At 40.2% G+C, this 22,390-nt stretch overlaps 1 protein-coding gene across 3 annotated transcripts in view; it reads left to right on the top strand.

Annotated features, from left to right (window-relative positions):
* cacna1c (calcium channel, voltage-dependent, L type, alpha 1C subunit) overlaps positions 1–22,390 on the top strand; it is a 229,413-nt gene that overhangs the window by 193,034 nt on the left and 13,989 nt on the right. The window contains exons 32-45 of one of the 3 annotated variants that reach the window (XM_086269683.1): positions 2,031–2,114; positions 9,020–9,193; positions 11,649–11,786; positions 13,075–13,140; positions 13,520–13,611; positions 16,095–16,257; positions 16,492–16,619; positions 16,900–16,996; positions 17,358–17,460; positions 17,694–17,795; positions 17,996–18,123; positions 18,245–18,385; positions 19,149–19,513; positions 19,775–19,801. In XM_086269683.1, coding sequence (XP_086125809.1) covers positions 2,031–2,114; positions 9,020–9,193; positions 11,649–11,786; positions 13,075–13,140; positions 13,520–13,611; positions 16,095–16,257; positions 16,492–16,619; positions 16,900–16,996; positions 17,358–17,460; positions 17,694–17,795; positions 17,996–18,123; positions 18,245–18,385; positions 19,149–19,513; positions 19,775–19,801 — 1,808 coding nt within the window. Of the gene's footprint in view, positions 1–2,030; positions 2,115–2,966; positions 3,051–9,019; positions 9,194–11,648; positions 11,787–13,074; positions 13,141–13,519; positions 13,612–16,094; positions 16,258–16,491; positions 16,620–16,899; positions 16,997–17,357; positions 17,461–17,693; positions 17,796–17,995; positions 18,124–18,244; positions 18,386–19,148; positions 19,514–19,774; positions 19,802–22,390 lie in introns of all 3 variants that reach the window. The other 2 variants (XM_086269681.1, XM_086269682.1) reach the window with 2 other exon arrangements.

Genomic DNA, 22,390 nt, shown 5'->3' with positions numbered 1-22,390 from the left:
ATCCTGCTGTTGTTGCCGTGCCCAATCTAAGAACTTCCTGGTGCTTCAGCTATTTAAACAGTAACAGATGGGCATGCTCCCTCTTATTACCGCAGGGTTAGTGGAGAATCTTGAACGCAATCAACAGCAATAACATAGTTTCATATTATACTTTACTCCTTTGACTACTGTTGCATTGTACTAATCAAAAGAACAAAGGTTTTCCAGTTATTACAAAAGTTAATTGAGCTCATTAATGAAGACCATCTACTATTTTGCACACAATGTTTTCCAACCACTAATTAAATTACAAGTCTTCTGTTGTTTTGTTTTGTTGTTTCTTCCAATAATCCTCTGCAAAGTTTGTGCTTTTTATTTAAATAGTTGCAAGATGGTTATCTTGTAATGACTTTTGAAATGCTACGGTTAGAACATTTTGTCTGAGTAACATAATGCATGCTCTGCAGTATTTTAGCCAACAGTGGATTTTGGAACAATGAATTTTAGGACTTGGGAATTTACATCGTGCTGTGCTGTGTTATGTATGTGAGGAAGATGAACTGCCAGATCATGAAGGCAGCGTTTCTCTTTTTAAAAAACATCAAAGTATCACCAGTTAAGTTGTGACTCTTTACGTATAAAACACTGACGAACTGATACTTGTTTTGCATCTTTCTTTCTTGTGTTTATTGTGGTGCAGCATGACAGCAGATTCCCAAGCCACAATGAACAGTGCTTAGGACATATGGTGTTGTGTATGCTTTTCCTTGCCTTGATAAACTTTTGCCTTAAACAGCCATCGCACAGGACGGAGGAGCTCACTAATGCTTTTGCTTCTCAGGTCTCACAGACGCAAGGAATTCGCTCCAGTAATGTTTGCCTCATTCTATTTAACCTCAATACTTTTTGATAGGTTGATCAATGGATGGGCAACAGTAACACTAACAAAGACTTTTACATGTTTTTACAGTTTTTCCCACTCTTTTATATTTTTAAGTCTTTAATGAATCACATAATCTAATTATTTATTTAGACAATGCTTATTTTGTCTAATCTCTCTATTTAATCAATTCATAAATGAGTATTTGGGTACTAATGCCAAACCCCCGTTTGACTAATATTTAACTCTCAGTTCTCATTATTATTCCTAAAACTGAAAGCAACTTCATTAAAACCACTGTTGCCAAGGATACCTTCTAATATCTGCACTGTGCAGACGAATTATGGCAGGAGGAGTTTTTTCCCCCCTTTTTTTCATGTTATCTCAGCTGCTGATGACAGATGAAGAAGCTTAAAATAGATCAGCAAGATTGATCTCCATTCCCCGTCAGTGTGTGTAGCCACCAATTTAGCAATTGGTGCAAACAGTTGCGTGATATTTGTCATGCATACCTTACGACTTAATGTTTTTGTTGAAAATATTGTAGCTAGTCGCTAGTTCCATTCCTGTAAAATATGCAAAACTATGACCGAGAACGATAAAAGTCAAAGTGGTCCAGATGTGTTTAAAAAAAAAGAATAATCACAGTGACGTATTAGACGACAGTGTATGCAGACGAAACTCCAAGGTTCATTAGTGTTCAAAGACGCAGCTCTTTGTAATTACACTATAAAAATAAATGTGAATAATACCATTCTGGCCTGAAGATATATGGATGTATTTTTGCATAAATACTGCCTTTGTACCAATGCTGATAAAGAATTGCCCACAATAAGTTAAGTAAACAAAGTCGGCTTTCAGTGTAATCACTGCCACAGCTTTGCTGAATAGCCCCGAGATGCATGTGGAAGATGTAAATAACCATTTAACCCACCATCCTTCGCAGAGCAGGAAATTCAGCTGCACTCGATGAACAGATAGCTCAGTGGAAACTTCTTATCCTTTCATGTGTTGGTTCATCAAGTGTAGCTGATTTTCTTTCTGTTTCCTCAATGTACTGTACAACCTCATACCACCTTGATAGGGGCTGCGAAGTGGCAGCAGATGTTGTTTTCCTTCTAACCTACCTTTCTTACCCTCCTCCTCCTCTTGCTCACCTCATCCTGTGTAGGGGTACTTTAGTGATCCCTGGAATGTGTTTGATTTCCTCATCGTAATTGGCAGCATAATAGACGTCATTCTCAGTGAAATCAACGTAAGTACGACGTCCCCCCCCTTCCCACTTCACTCTCCTTGTCTCTCCCTCTCTGTCTCATGTCCTCTCACTCTGTCTTACCTTCTGCTCTCCTTTCCTTTGTGGTTACTCTCTGTCATGCTGTCATTTCTCTTCATCTATCTTCTTTGTCAGCCTCCTCCTTCTCTTCTTCCTCCTCCTTCTCTTCCTTTCATTCTTAAAACCAAGATGGTCGCTGCCACGCACGGGACCCCCACTCCCCCCACCCACAGCCACAGAGGTTCCTGAGCGAGAACAAGCTTCTTCCTGGGTTTCACAAAAAGTCAAGGAAACAGAGGCAGGGTTTAGCTTTGAGCACAAAGGTTTCTGTCTTGCGTCCTCTTTCCTAACTCTTCACAGTATCTAAAATGTTGTTGGGTTTTTTGGTTTCTTTTCTTTTGTTTTTTTGGCCACACTGTGACACTCAGGTTTGATCCCCCTGACTAACTGAACTAACTCACTGACCAATCACAAACAGCCTTACGCAGCTTTTTCTCATTTTTTTTTAGTTGTGATTTTGTTGCATATTGTTCCTTACTGTTCCTGTTCCTGTTGACATTTCCTCTCATAGACAAGCATGACCGATCGCTGCTGCTCTACCTGTGCTGTCTATCTTCTTCAGACTGCCCCCTCTTTTCTTTTTTAGCCTTTTTTAAATTTTGTTGTTTCTTTCCCTTTCTACTCCTACTAAAAACTCCAGTGCTCATGTATGTAATGGTTTTTATCTTATTTTTTCTCCTCTCTCCTTTAATTTCCGTTCTTTCCATTTTTTTAAATGTCTTATGTTTTGTCCTTTTCTTTTGTTGTTTTCCTTTTCTGTCCATCCCTACACAGCATTATTTTGTTGATGCATGGAACACATTTGATGCCTTGATAGTTGTGGGTAGCATTGTTGACATAGCGATCACTGAGGTTAACGTAAGTAGTCCAAACTCCCTCCCTCCCTTCCTGCCTGCCTGCTCTGCCATTCCCACACACACAAACAGACCGAGCGCTGATACCCATCTCGCATGCTTTCAAATGATTAGGAAAACTGCAGCTGCACAATATTTTAACCTAAGAGATGGCTGAGTAAGTCTGGCAGATAAAACAGCCATATGGGGCCCAATCAAACTGGAAACTACTGGCTTCTGAAGGGTTTTTGTAGTTTTTGAGCTTTGTTTTGCTCCCATATCTGATTATCTTTGGACGTGATAAGGTATCGCGTCCTTTAATTTTGTTTTGGTTTTTTTTCTTTTTGTGTAAGAAAATGCCTCCTTCCCAAGCAATCCTAATCAATTTTTTACTATTAGAAGCAGTGTGAAAATGCCAAATTTTCAGTGCGGCTTTTAACATTTGAAGCTGCTTGAGATATGTTTTCACGCCTCGGTCTGCTTAGTATCAGTAGCATCAGAGACTATTGCATTTGTCAATAGAACCGATTGCATTTCCTCAGCACTTGGTTTGATTACACATTGGTTTTATTTGGTCTTTCATCACTGCCTTAGGGGATACATTCCCCTGGCATGATGGACACTGTATAGCATGACAGATACAACAGTGGTATATCCAGGCCTGTTACTGTATCCAATTTATCTTATGCAGAAATTATATTCTGAATAAAGGAACAAATGCAGATTCTCATATTATAACAACAGTGTTTTGAGGGTAAGAAGAAAAGCGCTCTGAGTTTATATATAGCGAGAAAAACTTAAGGTAGCTATGAGAAACATACACGAGTTGCATTTTCTTTTGTCCAACAGTAGCAATGTGGAGACATGGGGAACAATTTGATCCATAAATGGATTTACTCGGGACCCATGAAATTTATGTAAATGTATGTATGAATTCATTTATCATCGACGTGGAGGCCCTATGGTCAGTGGTGGGGCTGAATAAGAATGAATATCCCAAACACAAGTCAAATGTTGAGTGTCTATTGTATTTACACTTCAGGGACAGTTAGTGTTTAATTCATGTGGTACTGAAAGTGCTCTTTGGCAGGAGTAGAGTTTAAGAACTGCACAGTCCTTTTCATTTATCCTTAGAGGAAAGTGCATTTGTACTAATGATCGGCCTCACCGAAGACCTTAATGTTACTTCGACATTTCTTCTACCTGCCCATCATTAAAGTTGCTTTTATGGTTTCCCTTCGATCTGAAAAGCTTTGCATCTTTTGTAAAGCAAAAAACAAAACACGAGAACAAGTGTAATTCTCTATACACTTATGGTTAAAAAAAAAGAAGTTCACCCTCTGTCAATTCTAAAATACATCAAGACATTTATTTTTTTTTAAATTATCTAGTCCTTAACAATTCTTAAAATTAGGTCTTACTTATTTAACAAAAATTGAGCCAAAATCCAGAAGCAGTGTGTCAAACATTGAGGACTTTGACTGGGCCATTGCAACACCTTGATTCTTTTCTTTTTTTAGCCTTTATGTTGTAGATTTGCTGCTGTGCCTCGGATCATTAACCTGTTACATGACCCAATTCAGCCAAACCTTAGCTGTCAGACCGATCGCCTCACGTTTGACCCTTGTATGCTTTGGTATTCAAAGGAGTTGATGGTCTATCAAAACAAGCTCAAATCACTGTTGGAGTGGTTGGTATGAGGTGTTTGTGCTGTGATTGGTTTTCTCCAAATGTTGTGCTGTGCATTATGGCCAAACATCTCCACTTTGATTTCCACTCTTGGTCCAAAGGACATTATTCCAGAAGTCTTGTGGTTTGTTCAGATGCAATTTTGCAAACCTAAGCTGTAGTGGCATAGTTACACATTCTTTTTCTACTTGTACTGTCATGAACTTTATCACTTAATAACTAACTGAGGCCTGTAGAGCATGAGATGTAGCTTTTTCCAGGATTTTTTTTTGCAGTGTCCCTTAGCATTGTATGGTTTGACTTAGAGATAAATTTCCTGCACATGGCTTCTGGATTTTGACTTATTTTTTGTTAAATTAATAACACAGTATAATATGTTTAGTTTTGTTGTTTATCTGAGGCTGTATTGAGAGCATTTTAAGACCTCCTAAGGACTAAATCAAGGACATAGCACCTTCAAGAATCAGTACTTTTACCCTAACTTAGAGAAGTAAGTGTTTAATATTAGTATAATGTTGATGGAGTTCTGACTACATGTTTGAGTCAAAGTTGAGGGTTAGCATAACTTGAAAAGGAAAATAAAGACACCAGGAGAGAAGAGCTGGCCCAGTTGTGGTGAAGGGTTAAAAAGAAAGTAGCCACCCATCTCTTTTTTTGATTTCAGTCACAAAACATAGTGGTGCTGGTGTTCTCTACAGTGATCTTGGAAAGAGCTAGGCGTAGCCAGTCTTTTTGGTAAGCATAGCTTGGCTGTCCCTCAGCTAGAAAGAACAAGGTCCTTCAAAGTCAGTCATTAGTCTTCTAATCTAACATAATAAAGAGCACTAAAAGACTTTTATTTAGGAGGTCACAATAAATACAGCCTTTTTCTGTTTAAGATTGGGGATCCACATATTACCAGCTTAAAAATTCCAACTGGTTTGAAAACATGAAGCAGGAAGAGAGCATGCATAGATGTAGATCAGTACTTTATTTCATATGCAGCTTTTCCTCCTCAGATAGCACCAGTGAGGCATACAAATACAGTACAGTTACTGTATTCCAGGCATGTATGAGCTAAGCGCTTGTATTCATGCCATGAGGAAGGCATTTGTCCCCATGAGAGGCTGACAAAGCTGCTTATCGTTGCTTGGGTATGCTTAGATATGTTCTTTATTTCGTTTTTCTATTTAGTTATTAGAACAATTTGCTGTCAAGGAACTCAATAAAGGATCATAAAGTATCTTCAATAATGTATCTGATCTTGAAGCTCCTGTTTAGAAAGGCACAAATGTCAATTTAAATAAACAGGTTGAATAACCACCTTAAGACTGAGGTGTGTTGGGCCAGAGATATCCACTTTTGTCATCTATACAAGCCGCTGATGTTGCACTTAGCACTTTGGTTTGGAGATTGCCTTTGATTTGAGTGAGTTGGTTAATTGAGAGATTGATTGATTTGGTTAATTGGTTTGCAATTCCTTCTGAATGATTCATCATATTGTTTTCTAACCTCTAACCTAAAGGCATGCCCCAAGTTTGTTTGTTTTTTTCCTCCTCTTCATTTTCTCCTCTGGTAGTTTTTAATAATTTGGGCGATGCGCTGCCCAAGCTACCTTTTCTGTCTTTATCTCCTGTAGTTTTTTTCTTTTCCGGTGTCTTTTTTTTAAGAAACCCTCCGCACTCTGAGAACTCTTGACCGTTTTTGAACTGGGGCCCTGTCACATAGACATTTAAAATCTTAGCCTGCGACTGCATCAGCCACGAAAGCACAAGTGAATGTATTTAACAGCCGCCATCTCCTTAGTCGCATCTCTCAAATGTACACGAGTGTACAGTGGAGTGCAGTAACAGGCTGGCGTTTAAAACCTTATCACTTTGCCTGTAGTAAATATTTAAAACATCCAATCTAAATGCACCCACTTCGCCGCTCCTTTGGGTGCCTGGTTGACTTAGATTAGCCGCATATCTTCCGGTCATTAAAACCGAATATCCCCTTAATCCTGGATCTCTAATTCTCCCCAGAAACCTGCGGGTGCTTCTTAAACCTTGTATGGTTTCTTTTACGTTTTGGTTTTGGTTTGAGTAGCAGTAGTTTGAACAGATCAGTAGTGGTTTGCTCTGAGCGGTGTCTTGCGGACAATGCCAGTATGGACTGCATCTCTTTCTCTATCTTCGGAATGCCTCTTCTTCTCCTCTCCATCCTCCTCCTCCTTCTCTTTTTCTGAGCCTTTTCAATGCACTGAACTCTTCTTTTATGGATGTTTATCTCTCTCTTTTTCTCTGTCTTTTCTTTGACGTTTGATTGCGGTGCAGCTTGCTCACATAAAATGAAAGCTGGGTAACATGGGTCTCTCGTGTGTTTCATATGCCCTACGAGGTCCACAATTATCCGCTCTATATGTAAACATGTGTTTTAAAATATACATAAATATGACAAATGAAACAAAAATATGTTCGAGCTTCTGTAATGTAAATTAACGGGTAAGAATAATCCCATGACACACATGTTACCCATTAAACTGACTGAACTGATGAAATTTTTTGCTTGAAAAAATTGCCGTGCAATGTGAGTGAACAACTCGGATCCATTTTAAATGTGCTCACATCTGCACTGTAGTTCAGCCTATATATTGTGTATATATTATAATTTGACTGTTTGATTATTTTTTTAGGACTAAATTTGTGTTTTGCTAAAAGTATATTTTATTTGAGGATCTTCCAGGGCCAAAAATTCAGTGTAGTATCAATATTTTACTTTTGATCTGTTTTAAAAGAAGATAAATGAAGGATATTTTAAGTTTAATTGGATTCTGTGTCAAAGCTTTGATTTCAATTTGAAATGAAAGCACATTGCAAACAATGGCCCTTAATCATAATCCTCAGAAAAACACTCAAACATGCCTTTAGTTTGTTACTTAGTCCACACTTAATATAAATCAGGTTATCTTCCTCCCCTATACCCTTCCGTCCTTCCTTCCTGCAGATCCTTCCTTTATCCCTCCCTCCTTCCTACAGACATATAGTCATATTCTCTCTTCAGGCTTGCTATGCCTGATCTCCTTTTTTATGTGAAGAGATTATTACTTTTGTTTTTCTATTATTTACGTTTTCTATTTAGAGAAGTGGTGCATCGTAAAGACTTTTTACTCTGTGTACATCGTTAGTATGTGTGTGTGTTATCACAAAGGCGTGTAGATGGCCCTATTGAAATCCCATAAAATCCCTCATCCTTCCTTCCTTGTTTTCTTCCTCTTTTAATTTGTTTTCCAACTCTCTAAAATAATTTCCCTGCATGTCTTCCGTCCCTTCTTCTACTCTTCCTTTTCTTTCCCAATTTTCTCCTTAATTTCCTTCCTATTGTGTCTCTTAAACACCCTCTTTCTCTCTTCCTTTAAACTCACCCGCTCAGACCTTTTTGATTTTGAAAACAAGGACAGGAAGTAATGATGCGTTTATTTTGTGAGGGGTATTTCAACACGGCCATTTCTAACGCAGAGTGACGCGCTTCCGAGTCATAGATTGAACTGTTAGTTAATCTATCACTCCCAGCAGTCTGAAATGTTGCAGTGCCGGGGAAAACCAGTGGGTGGCTCCCTACAGCACAAGGTTTGTGTGCTCGTTAGTACATGCAGACACACACAAGCTCTAATTTCCACAGTCTAGCATCGTCTTTGCAGTTAGTGGAACTTACAGAGTTTTATATGTTATCTTACCAGCATCTTAACTGTGGATGCTTCCTTCAAAGTAAAACTTCCAAAAAAAGCTTAATTTCACATGAATTGTGACTATTCTCTGGTGAAAGATGCACCTGATTAATGTAGGTAAATTTGGTTAAATGTAGATTCACTTAAATTATCCCCGATCATATACACATATAAGCTTTCGCACATAGACACACACTCTACGACAACTCTCACCCCCTGTGTTGCAGCTCCTGAGCGTTATTCATTTTTTTTGTCCCTCAAGGACAGAAATTTCCCACCATCTCTCATCACTACATGTTTCAGTCTTCTAGTATCTCTGATAAGAAGTGATTCAGCCTGATCTGGCCCTCGCAGAGGATAGGTCACTCTCTAGATGCAGTAATATCACACAAATATCTCCCTCTAATATCTGGCTCTGATGAGATTATATTTATTCACCACCATATGAGTCTCGATCAGAGATTGAACTCTGTCGGTTTGTGATTTATTTATTTTTTTCGTTTTCAAAAAAACAAACAAACAAAACACACAGACACACACATAAACACACTTGCACCGTGACACAAACACACACACCAAGGCGCTACTCTGGTGCTGATGTTTGTTGCCTTTCCTTAAAGCCGGCTGACTCCTCCTCGTCCTCTTCGTCCTCCTCTTCCTCCTCTTCCTCCTCTCACCCCCCTGTGGTAAGGCCAATGGTACGCTCCGACGGTAACCTCGCCCGCCGCCCTACCTCCTCCACCATCCCTTCATCCCTCCATCATTCCATCCCTCCCTCTGCTATGCCATCCACGGTATGATCTTCTCGTCCACCCTGTCATCTCCCCCTCTGTCGCTCATGCTGTTAACTTCTGCAGCATGCCGAGATATATATCGCTGTTGTTTGTGCTTTGTTAAATGTATATATATGTGTAGTCCTATATGGTGAAGGACACTGTACGTTATGCAGGCCTAGTATCACTGGAGTCTTGTGACTTTCCTTGGTGGCTGTCATTCTTGCCATGGCGCAAGCTGCCCCCACTTCCTCCCCATGGCTTGCAAGTTGCCCTCCGTATGGAAGTGGTATCTTTCGCGCTTCGTCATCAGTACGAGCCATCATGGTCACGCTGTCTCTCTTTTTCTCACTCTTCTCCACTGATCTATCTGTCTGTATCTGTCTCTTTGTCTGTATCTGTCTGTCTGTTTACGAATCAGTCTTGTGATTTGTCTCTGAATATTTCCAACAATTCCTTATCTTTAGTGTCTGTCTTTGGCTCTCTTTCTCTCTCTGTTACACTTACTGTCACTGTACTTCTTCTGCTCACTCCCCACCCCCACCCCCACTCTTTCAATGGTGCAATGGTGCCCACTGTGGTCCAATTGTGGTATTTACATGCAGTACAGAATTGTGATTTTCCACTCCTCAGAAGGATGTGCCACTTTTAGCATATCTGGCAGTGGAGTTTGGGATAATGCATGTTATCGGTTACTTGTCAACAAGCTTTTATCCCAGAATTACATAAAAATAGAAGTGACTAGTCATTTTTCCAAACTTTGATTTATTTGCAACACAAAGCAAGTGACTAGTGCAAATAATGAATGCAAATCAGATCAGTAATATGTTGAAAAGTAACGCACCGTGCAACATCTGTTATCCCAAACTGCAGCAGGATGTGTGGAGAATGGCAAGTTCTTTGTGGGAGCACACTGTGTGTTCTTTGTGGGATTAACATAAAGAATTAATGGCTTCTTGGAAAAATACAAGTGGCAAAGCAGATTCAGAGGTCAGAGAGGCTGATGCCGTGTTTCTTTGGGTCACATTTCATTGTTACAGTGACGAAAGATGTAGCACAGCTCTCCTCTGGTTACACGTTGCGTGTAGTCAGGTTTGTTTTGTGCATACTGGCCAGTCAGATAATGGTGAACTGGAGATTTTCTCCTTAATTTTGCATAACTAGTTTTGTCATTAGGATTGCTAATGAGCCGATATCCTTGCTTTCACCCGATTCAGCTGTCATTTGTGGTGTAAATTGTGGATATTTATTCCTTAGCTTGGCCGTTAGCTGCTGTGTTGTGTGCATCGTGCTGTACAAAAACTCTGATGTTGCCTTTGTTTTTCTGCCTTTTTGTCCTGGAGAACGAGCAGGAACAGCATAAATAAATAAATCTGTATTAGAATAGCACTCTGCTAGATGGCTGAATATTTTATCGCAGACTTATTTCCTGTGGATGACAGAAACCTTAGCGAACCTTACCTAATAAAGCAGCAAAAATTCAAATAATTGAATGCGTAAATGTCTGGAGATGCAAAATACTAGAGGCTCTGTAAATAAAAAGAGACCTAGAAGATCACAGTACACAGATGGTGTAGATATGGAGATTTACCACACAGGTAAATAGTGTTTCTACATGGCTGTCACTGCACTGGGCAGTAATAACTTTATCCTCTGGAATATCATCCTTGGATTTTCTTTCTCCAGGTGGCCAGTTTATCTGTGACAAACAATTAGCCTGTCTGCATGATTTATTGAAACAGGAATCAGCCCACTGGCTCGGATTTTTGTATTGTATCTACCGTGAGTTGTTAACAGTGATTTATGAGAGTGCTTACCTCCATCGATGGAAGACTCTGACCGTCCCAGTCTCAGATATTAGATTTTTAGTCTATAGCAGTGCAGAATAAATGCAGAAGATTTACTTCAGAGGTCCCAAAAGTGTTTAAAAGCCTGTTTGTCAAATGTCAGCGCATGGCTAGATTTACCTGTAATTGGACGCTTTCTTTGTTGTGATTATGGTGGCGGTGTGGTGAGGTCAAAGAAACAGCGTTAAGGTGTATCAGATGCTTGTAAACATGAATGAAGCGGATTCAATCAGAAATGTCAAGGGATTTTTCCATGAAGTCATACACGTAAGCATGACTGCCCGATTCTCTCCCAGATCTCTTGTGTCAGTTGATTTTGATGGGATTTTGTAGGACGCAAGTTTCCATTTATTAACTCTGTATGTGTGTGTGTGTGTGTGTGTGTGTGTGTGCGTATGTGTGTGCCTTTTATTCATATTAACACTCATATGTGTGGGTGGAAATATGGATACAAATGTTACTTGTATGTCTGTGTGCATATGCATGTTTTCATGATCATTTATGCGCGTGCGTGTGTATATGTGTGTGTGCGTGTGCGTTTGCTTCATTTCCCTATCTATCTGCATGTGTTCCCATGCGTCCTGTGTTTTTTTTTCTAACAAAAAAAAAACACCAAACCCCACCAAAAGGGACTGCAGAACTCTGAAGAGAACGCCAGGATCTCCATCACCTTCTTCCGGCTGTTCCGCGTGATGAGGCTGGTGAAGCTGCTGTCTCGCGGGGAAGGGATTCGGACCCTGCTGTGGACCTTCATCAAATCCTTCCAAGTGAGGGGAGAACCGGACACAACATGCTAGAATAGGGGGGTTGGGTTTACACAGGGAGAAGTGGCTCTCTTTGTCCTTCCTTTCAGAGCTCTATTTGCTTTCACTTAAGTTCTGTTTTTTAAGAGATTTTACAAGACATTTTAATTTTAACCACACATTTAAAGTCTGTAAATTAAATTTAAAAATTATTTTCAGTTCTGAGATGCATGCAGCTATAAATGCCCTTGTTCTTGTGTAAATCCAGCCTGGTAGAGTCTCACAAGCTACCTTTCCTTGCCTCGCCTTGTCCCTCCTCATCCCCACCTCTTACTTGCGTAGAAGGTCAGGTAGATGCTATTTAAAAAAAAAAAAAGAGGGATGGTGTGAGGTAATGGAGAGGATGTTTGGGAGTCTAACTACAGAAGCAGATTATGAAGTTTGAAAACAGGAAAAAAAATCCATACCTTAACGAGAAATCTTTTCTTCGTCTTTCCACTTCTCCTCTTTTCTTTCTTCTTCTTCTTCTTCTTCTTCTTCTTCTTCTATTTATTACCGTCAAACACCCTGCGCCCTACTACTAACCCCTGAGAGCTCACCATTCCCCGTAGGCGAGTTAAGCCGTAGACAAGTTTTGTTTAACGAAGCACTCCACCAAAAAAGTGAAATCATTTGATAGAGAGTTGTGGGGACATTAAAATCATCTGTTCTCTCTCTTGCGTTAGCTGAGACGGGCCACTTCATGTTGTACTACTGCTGCCTGTTTGAACCACAGGCTTAAAAATCAGCAGTGGTTGTGAATATCATTTTGAGCTATGCATTAATATTTTGTGCGCTTATAGAATTTATTTAATTTATGAGCAGGCTTTAACTTTTTCATTTATTCATCATGACTTGGCCCTGCCCTTCTATACACAGGAGTAATATTATCCAGGAGCACAGTCCTGCACTTTTGCTAATGCGTCTTAATATAGAAAAACAATGTTCTGCCCTTGTTTGGTGCATGTGCTGTATGTTGGGACTGATCTCCTGGCTAAGTCCAGAGAACAGATTGTATTTTGCTGAGGTTTTTCACTCTGAAGTCAGATGATTTGTCCTGGATTGTTTTTGGTGTTGTGCCACACAAGACTGCAGATCCATTCACTTTCACAAGTTTGAAAAAAGAAAAAAAAAAAAAGAAAAGAAAATAATAGATTGTGATTTTGAAGATTAATTGGACGAGTGAGATTTGAATGAAAATGAATGGACTCCAGCTCTGGTGTAGGATAAGCCTGCAGAAAACTTGCCACTGATGCATCTCTCCTCTCTTCAGGCTCTGCCCTACGTAGCTCTGCTTATAGTGATGCTGTTCTTCATATACGCCGTCATTGGCATGCAGGTAAGCTGTCAGGTTGTTATCCCCTTGTTTCCCTCCCACTGTTATCTTCTCTCACCTTCTCTCCTTTAGCAAGCCTCCGTCCTGTGTCTGTCCCCCTGGAGTCTTGTCACTCAGAGTTCCTGTTTGGTCAAGTTGTTATTTTGCTCTCCCATTATCTTCCTCTCTCTGTTGCTCTTTAGTTACTGTTTGTCTTTGTCTCTCTGCTTCCTCTCTGTTTCACCTGGAAGCTGTTGTATTGTTTGTTTCACTGACGATGAGTAGGAGACACTTTGGTTTGATTTGCTGGGGGATGTCTGGCCACTAAATGTGACCGACTTTCACTTGTCAATGCTGACATCATATGCTGTGTGCTGTGACTACACCCTCCCCTCCTATACAGATGTTTGGTAAGATAGCTCTGCGGGACCACATGCAAATCAACAGGAACAACAATTTCCAGACATTCCCTCAGGCGGTGCTGCTGCTCTTCAGGTAAGGGTGATTAATTTGGGCATTTGCTCTTTTTTACTCCCTCATCGTCTTTGTTATTCCACTTTTCTCCTAATCTGTATACTTTGTTTGTGTAACTGCTCTGGCATTAAAAACTGCCAAATCAAACATGCTAGCCTATATGGGAGCAGCCAAAAACAGCTTGATGTTGATTTACGACAAACGCCCTGAAGGTTTTCTTCCTCTTTTCTGCTTGGTTGTGATGATGGTAAGATTCCATGAAGGGGGACAAAAACCACAGAACCTGAAAGGATGGAATCACACATAATTTACTAGCATTACACCAAGTTTATTCTCCTCAAGTTCAAAAAATGTCTATCCTTACTTTTTCTGGATACACCCCTACATGGAATATATAATAGCACTGAGTCTCCATTAAGAATGACAGTATACTTGGACACTTGATAAGCAGAGGAACTCAAAACTGAATGGATAAAAATCATATATATATATACAGTGGGGCAAAAAAGTATTTAGTCAGCCACCGATTGTGCAAGTTCCCCCACTTAAAATGATGACAGAGGTCAGTAATTTGCACCAGAGGTACACTTCAACTGTGAGAGACAGAATGTGAAAAAAAAATCCATGAATTCACATGGTAGGATTTGTAAAGAATTTATTCGTAAATGAGGGTGGAAAATAAGTATTTGGTCACCTCAAACAAGGAAAATCTCTGGCTCTCACAGACCTGTAACGTCTTCTGTAAGAAGCTTTTCTGTCCCCCACTCGTTACCTGTATGAATGGCACCTGTTTGAACTCATCATCTGTATAAAAGACACCTGTCCACAGCCTCAAACAGTCAGACTCCAAACCCCGCCATGGCCAAGACCAAAGAGCTTTCGAAGGACACCAGGAAAAGTATTGTAGACCTGCACCAGACTGGGAAGAGTGAATCTACAATAAGCAAGCAGCTTGGTGTGAAAAAATCAACCGTGGGAGCAATCATCAGAAAATGGAAGACATACAAGACCACTGATAATCTCCCTTGATCTGGGGCTCCACGCAAGATCTCATCCCGTGGGGTCAAAATGATCATGAGAACGGTGAGCAAAGATCCCAGAACCACACGGGGGGACCTGGTGAATGACCTGCAGAGAGCTGGGACCAAAGTAACAAAGGTCACCATCAGTAACACACTACAACGGCAGGGAATCAAATCCCGCAGTGCCAGACGTGTTCCGCTGCTGAAGCCAGTGCATGTCCAGGCCCGTCTGAAGTTTGCCAGAGAGCACATGGATGATACAGCAGAGGATTGGGAGAATGTCATGTGGTCAGATGAAACCAAAGTAGAACTTTTTGGTATAAACTCAACTCGTCGTGTTTGGAGGAAGAAGAATACTGAGTTGCATCCCAAGAACACCATACCTACTGTGAAGCATGGGGGTGGAAACATCATGCTATGGGGCTGTTTTTCTGCCAAGGGGACAGGACGACTGATCCGTGTTAAGGACAGAATGAATGGGACCATGTATCGTGAGATTTTGAGCCAAAACCTCCTTCCATCAGTGAGAACTTTGAAGATGAAATGAGGCTGGGTCTTCCAACATGACAATGATCCAAAACACACCGCCCGGGCAACAAAGGAGTGGCTCCGTAAGAAGCATTTGAAAGTCCTGGAGTGGCCTAGCCAGTCTCCAGACCTCAACCCCATAGAAAATCTGTGGCGGGAGTTGAAAGTCCGTGTTGCTCGGCGACAGCCCCAAAACATCACTGCTCTTGAGAAGATCTGCATGGAGGAATGGGCCAAAATACCAGCTACTGTGTGTGCAAACCTGGTAAAGACCTATAGTAAACGTTTGACCTGTGTTATTGCCAACAAAGGTTATGTTACAAAGTATTGAGTTGTATTTTTGTTATTGACCAAATACCTATTTTCCACCCTGATTTACCAATAAATTCTTTACAAATCCTACCATGTGGATTCATGGATTTTTTTTTCACATTCTGTCTCTCACAGTTGAAGTGTACCTCTGGTGCAAATGACTGACCTCTGTCATCATTTTAAGTGGGGGAACTTGCACAATCGGTGGCTGACTAAATACTTTTTTGCCCCACTGTATGTATGTATATATATGTGTGTATATATATGTATATATATATATATATATATATATATATATATATATATATATATATATATATATATATATATATATATATATATATATATATATATATAATGTGCTTATACATAGTCATATTTTATATGCTCAGATGTAATAAGAACAAAGTCTAACATCTGCGTCTCTCTCTTTTTGTCTTTGTAATAATGTGCATGTGTGTGCTTCACTCCATGCTTTTATGCGCGAATGCATACATGCGCACATGCATGCATTTCAATATGTGTGTGTATGTGTGCCTCTTTGTTTCTGTTGTGTGTCTTTCTCACAACCGCATGCACGCCGGCATTTGCGTCGGCGTCCATGCATATTTGGTTGGTTGTGTGCATGCGTCTGTCTATCAGATGTGCAACAGGTGAGGCGTGGCAGGAGATCATGCTGGCGTGTTCACCCAAACAGCCGTGTGAGAAAGGATCAACCAATGAAAGCAGCTCGTCCAACGAGGACTGTGGCAGCCAGTTTGCCATCATTTATTTTGTCAGCTTCTACATGCTCTGTGCCTTCCTGGTGAGTACAGGCACACATCTAATTTTAATTAGTAAAAGGAGAGTATTTCATGTGACTGTCATAACCACAAATAGCAAATTAACATATTTCAAAATGTGCCAGAAAGATGACTTTGAAATTGTGTGTTACATTTAATAGACTGTAGAGAAATGTAGTACATGTTGATTGAACTGGCAGGTCTATAATTGTTTAGAGTGGTACGATAGAAACTTATGGATTTCTGATTTTCCCCAGATCATCAACTTGTTTGTGGCCGTCATCATGGACAACTTTGACTACCTGACGCGTGACTGGTCGATCCTGGGGCCACATCATCTTGACGAGTTCAAGAGGATCTGGGCTGAATATGACCCAGAAGCTAAGTAAGTTTACAAAGCTATATTTGCCACTTTTCATCTGTTTCAAACATATATTCATGCATTTATTTTGGCTGTGTATTTTTACTGCTTATAGTTTAGTAGACAGGGAAGCTTTCTGCTCAAAACTGCTCAATTTATTTCTTTAATTAAATCCTTAGTTATGTTCAAGTAGTTGAAATAATCTGTCCGTGCATCCTGTTTCTACTGCAAAAACACTCCCTGGAGTACTCTCTATCACTAGTGTAGAGCGTCTCTAAAATTCAACATCTATGCTGGTTTTTAGGGGGAGAATAAAACATCTTGATGTGGTGACTCTGCTCAGAAGAATCCAGCCTCCCCTCGGGTTTGGAAAGCTCTGTCCACACAGGGTGGCTTGCAAGGTAAACACACTTGCATGGCCACACAAATTCCTAAACAAGGCTGCAGAGTTATCAAAAATATACATAACAGCTCAAGTACCATCACTGCATGAGTTAAAAAAAATCCTCATGTTGTGTTGTATTAGAGTGGTGACATATGCACAGCTAATAACGCCTTGCACAATGACTCAAAACACATACTGACAACAAATCGTACCTGGGAAAATATCTCAAAAAAATCTCTCTAACGAAAGATTAGCGTCCTTAGAGTTGAACTGCTGTCTGCGTATTTTTAACAAACTGTCAGCTGCCAGTATCTGTTGGCAGCTGTTAGGGCAATTCACTGTGTTAAAAAGGTGCGTGTGTTTTTCATCTCACGTAGCGTCTGGTGTCGATGAACATGCCTCTGAACAGCGACGGAACAGTGATGTTCAACGCCACACTGTTTGCCCTGGTCAGAACCGCACTCAGGATAAAGACAGAAGGTAAAAAACACGTATGGGGGCAATCACTAGCACACAACTGTAAAGGTCACACATGTACGCACCAGTGGGCACATCATCATACTTGATAGCACAATGTGAAATTGCGTGTTTTCTTATTTTGCCCCACTTTTTTTAAAACCTATTTTATAGAGGGGTTGTAATGTAATTTCCAACTATGGAAATTCTAGTTTGAATCTACAATGTGTACTTCATACTGTGCTTTGTGTGTGCAGGGAACTTGGAGCAGGCCAATGAGGAACTGAGGGCAATAGTGAAGAAGATATGGAAGAGAACCAGTATGAAGCTCTTGGATCAAGTAGTGCCCCCTGCTGGTGGTATGTACACCCTGCAGCACAGTTTCTTATGCACAAATATTTAAGAAGTGAATGTTTCCAATAGACATTACTGTCACCTTACTGTGGTCAAAACCTTGGTTGCATCACTTGCAGTGGAGTTTCTGAAAAATCTTGCAGCATGTTAATTTTAAGCATTAATCTTTTTTAATAATGATGTTGTTGTTTTTTTGTTTCTGCAGATGACGAGGTAACAGTCGGGAAATTCTACGCCACCTTCCTCATCCAGGAATATTTCCGCAAGTTTAAGAAAAGGAAAGAACAAGGGCTGGTGGCCAAGGTGCCCCCCAAAACCGCACTCTCTCTGCAGGTATACAGACAAGTTTTGTCCACAGTAGAGCTAAACATTACAGAAGTAGATTTCTGACATTCGAAATTTGCTCCTGGGTTACAACATGATATGTAAGCAACACTGCTGTGTCTGTGTGTAGGCGGGCCTGCGGACATTGCACGACATCGGTCCGGAGATTAGGAGAGCCATCTCCGGAGACCTAAATGTGGAGGAGGAGCTGGATAAAGGTGTAAAGGAGCCTGTGTCAGCGGCGTCTGAGGACGATATCTTCAGGGTAAAGGTTGGATACACACACCTTCACTCACTCTCCAGAGAGAGAGAAAAAGAAAGAGAGAGAGAGATGATCAACGCCAGCTTGAAGCCGTATTGCATCATGCACATAAACATGCATTCTTGCATGTGCTTAGTCAAGAAGACATAATAAAAAAAGCCTCATGTTCCACCACATAGCTTGGCTACAAAATGCTACACTCACTGAACTATATTTATGGATTTTGGGGGGATGTGTGGGGTCCAATGAAAATAAGTTTTTAATAAACACAGCAGTATTTTACACACTATAATCACTAAACAAATATTCAGCGCTGCAACTGTAAGGATTACATACTTACACATACACACAGCTCCTTCTACAGTAAGAGGGTGAGTTATGCTATCGACCTTTCATTTTCGCCACCATTATAACATTCATATGCTGTTTTGTTTAGTTTTTTTTGCTGCTGTATTTGCATTGTGTACCAAAAATAGACAGCCAAATGTCTGTGCCTAGCTAAAATGAAGGTTAATAGAAAATAAAACTCCAGTGTCCAGTTTATTTAATTTTATCAGTCTGCTTTCATTTACTAAAAATGTTCTGAAGTTTTTTGCCTTTTGATAAAAGCTTTTTGCTTTGCATTCCCATCATTGCTGCAAGCAGTGTTTTGAATTATGGATGTTGGGGTGTGGTGCTGTACATTATTAAGATATTCTTTAACTTAACCTTTCCATTTCTCTTCTCAACTTTTTGTGTTCCTCCATCTCAACCGTCTCCGCCCACACCACAGCGCACAGGAGGGTTGTTTGGCAACCATGTCAACTACTACAACCAGAGCGATGGCCGTGGGTCCTTCCCGCAGTCTTTCACTACCCAGCGTCCCTTGCACATCAGCCAAAAAGGGTCACCTTGTGAAGGCGAGAGCCCGTCTCATGAGAAGCTCATGGATTCAACTACTTTCACCCCTTCCTCTTACTCCTCATCAGACTCTAACGCCAACATCAACAATGCCAACAACACTGGCATGGCCGGGGTGGCAACCCAGGGCATCAGTCGATTCCCGAGCCCATCTATAAGCACTGTGGATGGGCACACGGGGCAGCCACTCACCCCCATTCTGCTGCCAAGATCTGCATGGTGCTTTCCTCCAAAGAGGTGAGTGCAGGCTCAACAGCAGCTTCCATTTACACCTTGTTTTGAACTTTTCTGCTTCTTTCCTACTTTATGTGCTCCTTGATTGTGTTGTGAATAATTTGCTTTCCTCTTCCATAGCCCAGGCATTAGTACAAATATTTAACTGCCTTGTTTTAACATAATTAACAAAAAAGATGTCCATATAGACATAAATAATTCAGCTGTTTATTTCTTTTTACTACCTGCTTTCTTTCCCTGTCTTTTGTTTCTGGTGGCGAGCAGGACGTGTTTTTATGACAGCCTCATGCGGTATGTTGCCAGGGGACAGAGAGAGAGAGAAAGAGAGAGAGTGTGTGTGTGTGTCTGTAATCTCATAATGGCATATAAAATAACATAGCTGTCAGGGTGCTATAGTAACACTTGTTGCTATGCACACAGTGCTTTATTTTGCAATAGCAAAAAGCAGGCTACATGCTGTTACTATAAAAATCAGCTACCAAAGCTGTAGATAGACTGTTTGGTTCAATGGGGCCAAACGTTTCCTATCAAGGCTTCTCTGAATGCTGTTTTTTTTTTTTTTTTGGGGGGGGGGTGTAATATGACAGATCTGGGTTAGACACTGTATAGAAACATACAAACATCTGAAAGCTTATACTTATTTGCTAATTTTAATGCAAATGTGGAAATGTGTGCTCTACGCTCACTGCCACTTTAATAGGTACACTTTGCTAGTACCAGGTTGGACCCAGTTTTGTTTTCAAACTGCCTTTTGACACGATGGCGTCACGCAGCTGTTGTAGATTTCTTGGCTGCACATCCATGATGTGAATCTTGCCTTTCATCACATCCTAAAGGTGCTCTACTGGACTGAGACCCTTTCTTGGATGTCTGCTGCTGTGATGGTTGGACTGAGATCTGGTGGCTTTGGAGGCCATTTGTGTGCATAGAACTCACTGTCAAGAAATTAGTTTGGGATTATATGAGTTTCATGACATGATGGACTGATTCTTATATAGCTGTATTTGAGTACTCAGTGTTTCATGCAACATTCTTCATTTACCAGTTCAGGCTCATTCATTAAAGACTTTTTTCTACACCAAAGTGCTTTTTGTTTAAGATTTACAGACATTATTACTCCAATGGATGCATCAGGAGCACATTGGGGTTCATTATCTTGCCCTTAGAATACTTGTATGAGATCTAGACTAGAGCAGCCAGTGATCAAACAACCAAACCTTCCTATTAGTAGATGACCTGCTCAACTGAGGTACAGCCACCCCAAATAATGTGCAGCCATCAGAAGGTGGGCACACTGTGGACATAAAGGGATGGACATAGTTAGCAGCAATACTCAGGCTGGCCGTAGTGTTAAAACGATGATCAGTTGGTGCAAAGCATCACTATCCACCTGTACTATTGATGCAGGTTGAATCCATCCTGTCATTTTTTTTAGGACAAATTCTGAGTCCACTATCTGATTGTCACAGCAGTATTTTTCAAAGATCCTTTTTCATCATGAGCTTGAGCTTGTGTAAAATGTCGCCTTATTTTCCTGTTTTTAGCTAACAGGAATGGCACTTTCTTTAGTCTTTTGCTGCTGTAGCACAAGGTTCAGTGTTGTTGCATTTAGAGATGCTGTACTGCTGCCTTCCTATCAGCTCAAAGCAGTCTGGCAATAACACTCTGATAGATATCTGCATTAATGAGCTCATAAACAGGTTTACCTGTCAAAGTGGCCGGTGACTGTATATTCATGAAATTTGGTTTATATGTTTTGAAAGTTGTGCTTTAATTGCTCCATGTCAAGTTAAAATATATTACCAAACTTTGCATTTATTTTGATTTTAGTGGCTTAATTACTTTCGACTAGCATCCCTCTCTGAACGACTTCACATATTAAGTCACTGTATTTGTAAGGCTTTAAAAACAGCAGTCAGTTAATATGTATATCATTGCCTTGATTTATTTTGCCCACTTGTTGGGATGTTGAGCCAGCTTTACACTTTAGTTACGATAACTGATTGTGTGTGCTGGCATGTATGTCCGCAGTTTTTCCCATTCAGTAGGCCTACTTGGACAGTAATGAATCTAAAATAATACACTTGAGTACAAGCAAAGCAAAGTATAAGCTTTCTGATGGACTGGATTTAATCAGTTCAGTAACAGGTTAAGATCCACCAAGGCTTAGCCAAAATCATCAAGTTAGGTCGTTGTTCTAACCCAGAGTTTGCCGTGGAACCGTTAGCTGATTAAAGGGACATCTGGCATTTTTAGTTTTTTTTGTTTGATTGTTTTTTTCCCACATGATTTGTTTTTCTTCACCACACTGTTGTTTGGGGAGGTTTATGTGCTGCTTAACAAAAATTAAATTAAAAATTCTGGGACTTGAAACTGAAACTTGGCATCATATTACGCCTCTTAATTCGAAACTCTGGGAAACTGAAGTGCTGTTGCTTGGAAGTAAAAACACATCTGGTGAAGAAGAAGAGAATAAAAATTAAATGCCAGAATGTCTCCTTAAAGCTTGAGTATTGGGTATGAAATACAGTTGTGGTTAAAAGTTTACATACACTCATTGTAGGCATGAATGTTGTGGTCATTTGGAGCATTTAGTGATTTCTTTGAACTGTGTTTTTTTTCCCCATGAGGAATGGTTTTACTGCATACATTTTTATTAATTTAAAAAAAACTGAATTGCATGCACAAGTTTAAATTTATTTTGAATTGTCTCTAATCCACACAGGGTCAAAACTACACATACATGCTCAAGCATATAGATGCACCCCCTCTAATATTTGGTTAAATATCCTGTGGAAAGTTCCACCTGAACCAGATGATTTGGTAGCCCTCAACAAGCTTCCAGGATCATTCTGGCTGGATATTTGACTACTCTTAGCA

The sequence above is a fragment of the Aulonocara sp. 'chitande type north' Nkhata Bay genome, linkage group LG17, assembly GCF_057382095.1.
Source record: "Aulonocara sp. 'chitande type north' Nkhata Bay isolate Kocher_YH1m ecotype deep benthic linkage group LG17, A_spYH_male_GT1.1, whole genome shotgun sequence".
NCBI lineage: Eukaryota > Metazoa > Chordata > Actinopteri > Cichliformes > Cichlidae > Aulonocara > Aulonocara sp. 'chitande type north' Nkhata Bay.
Note: the sequence above shows the minus strand (reverse complement) of the source record. Positions and strands in the feature narration are given on the sequence as shown.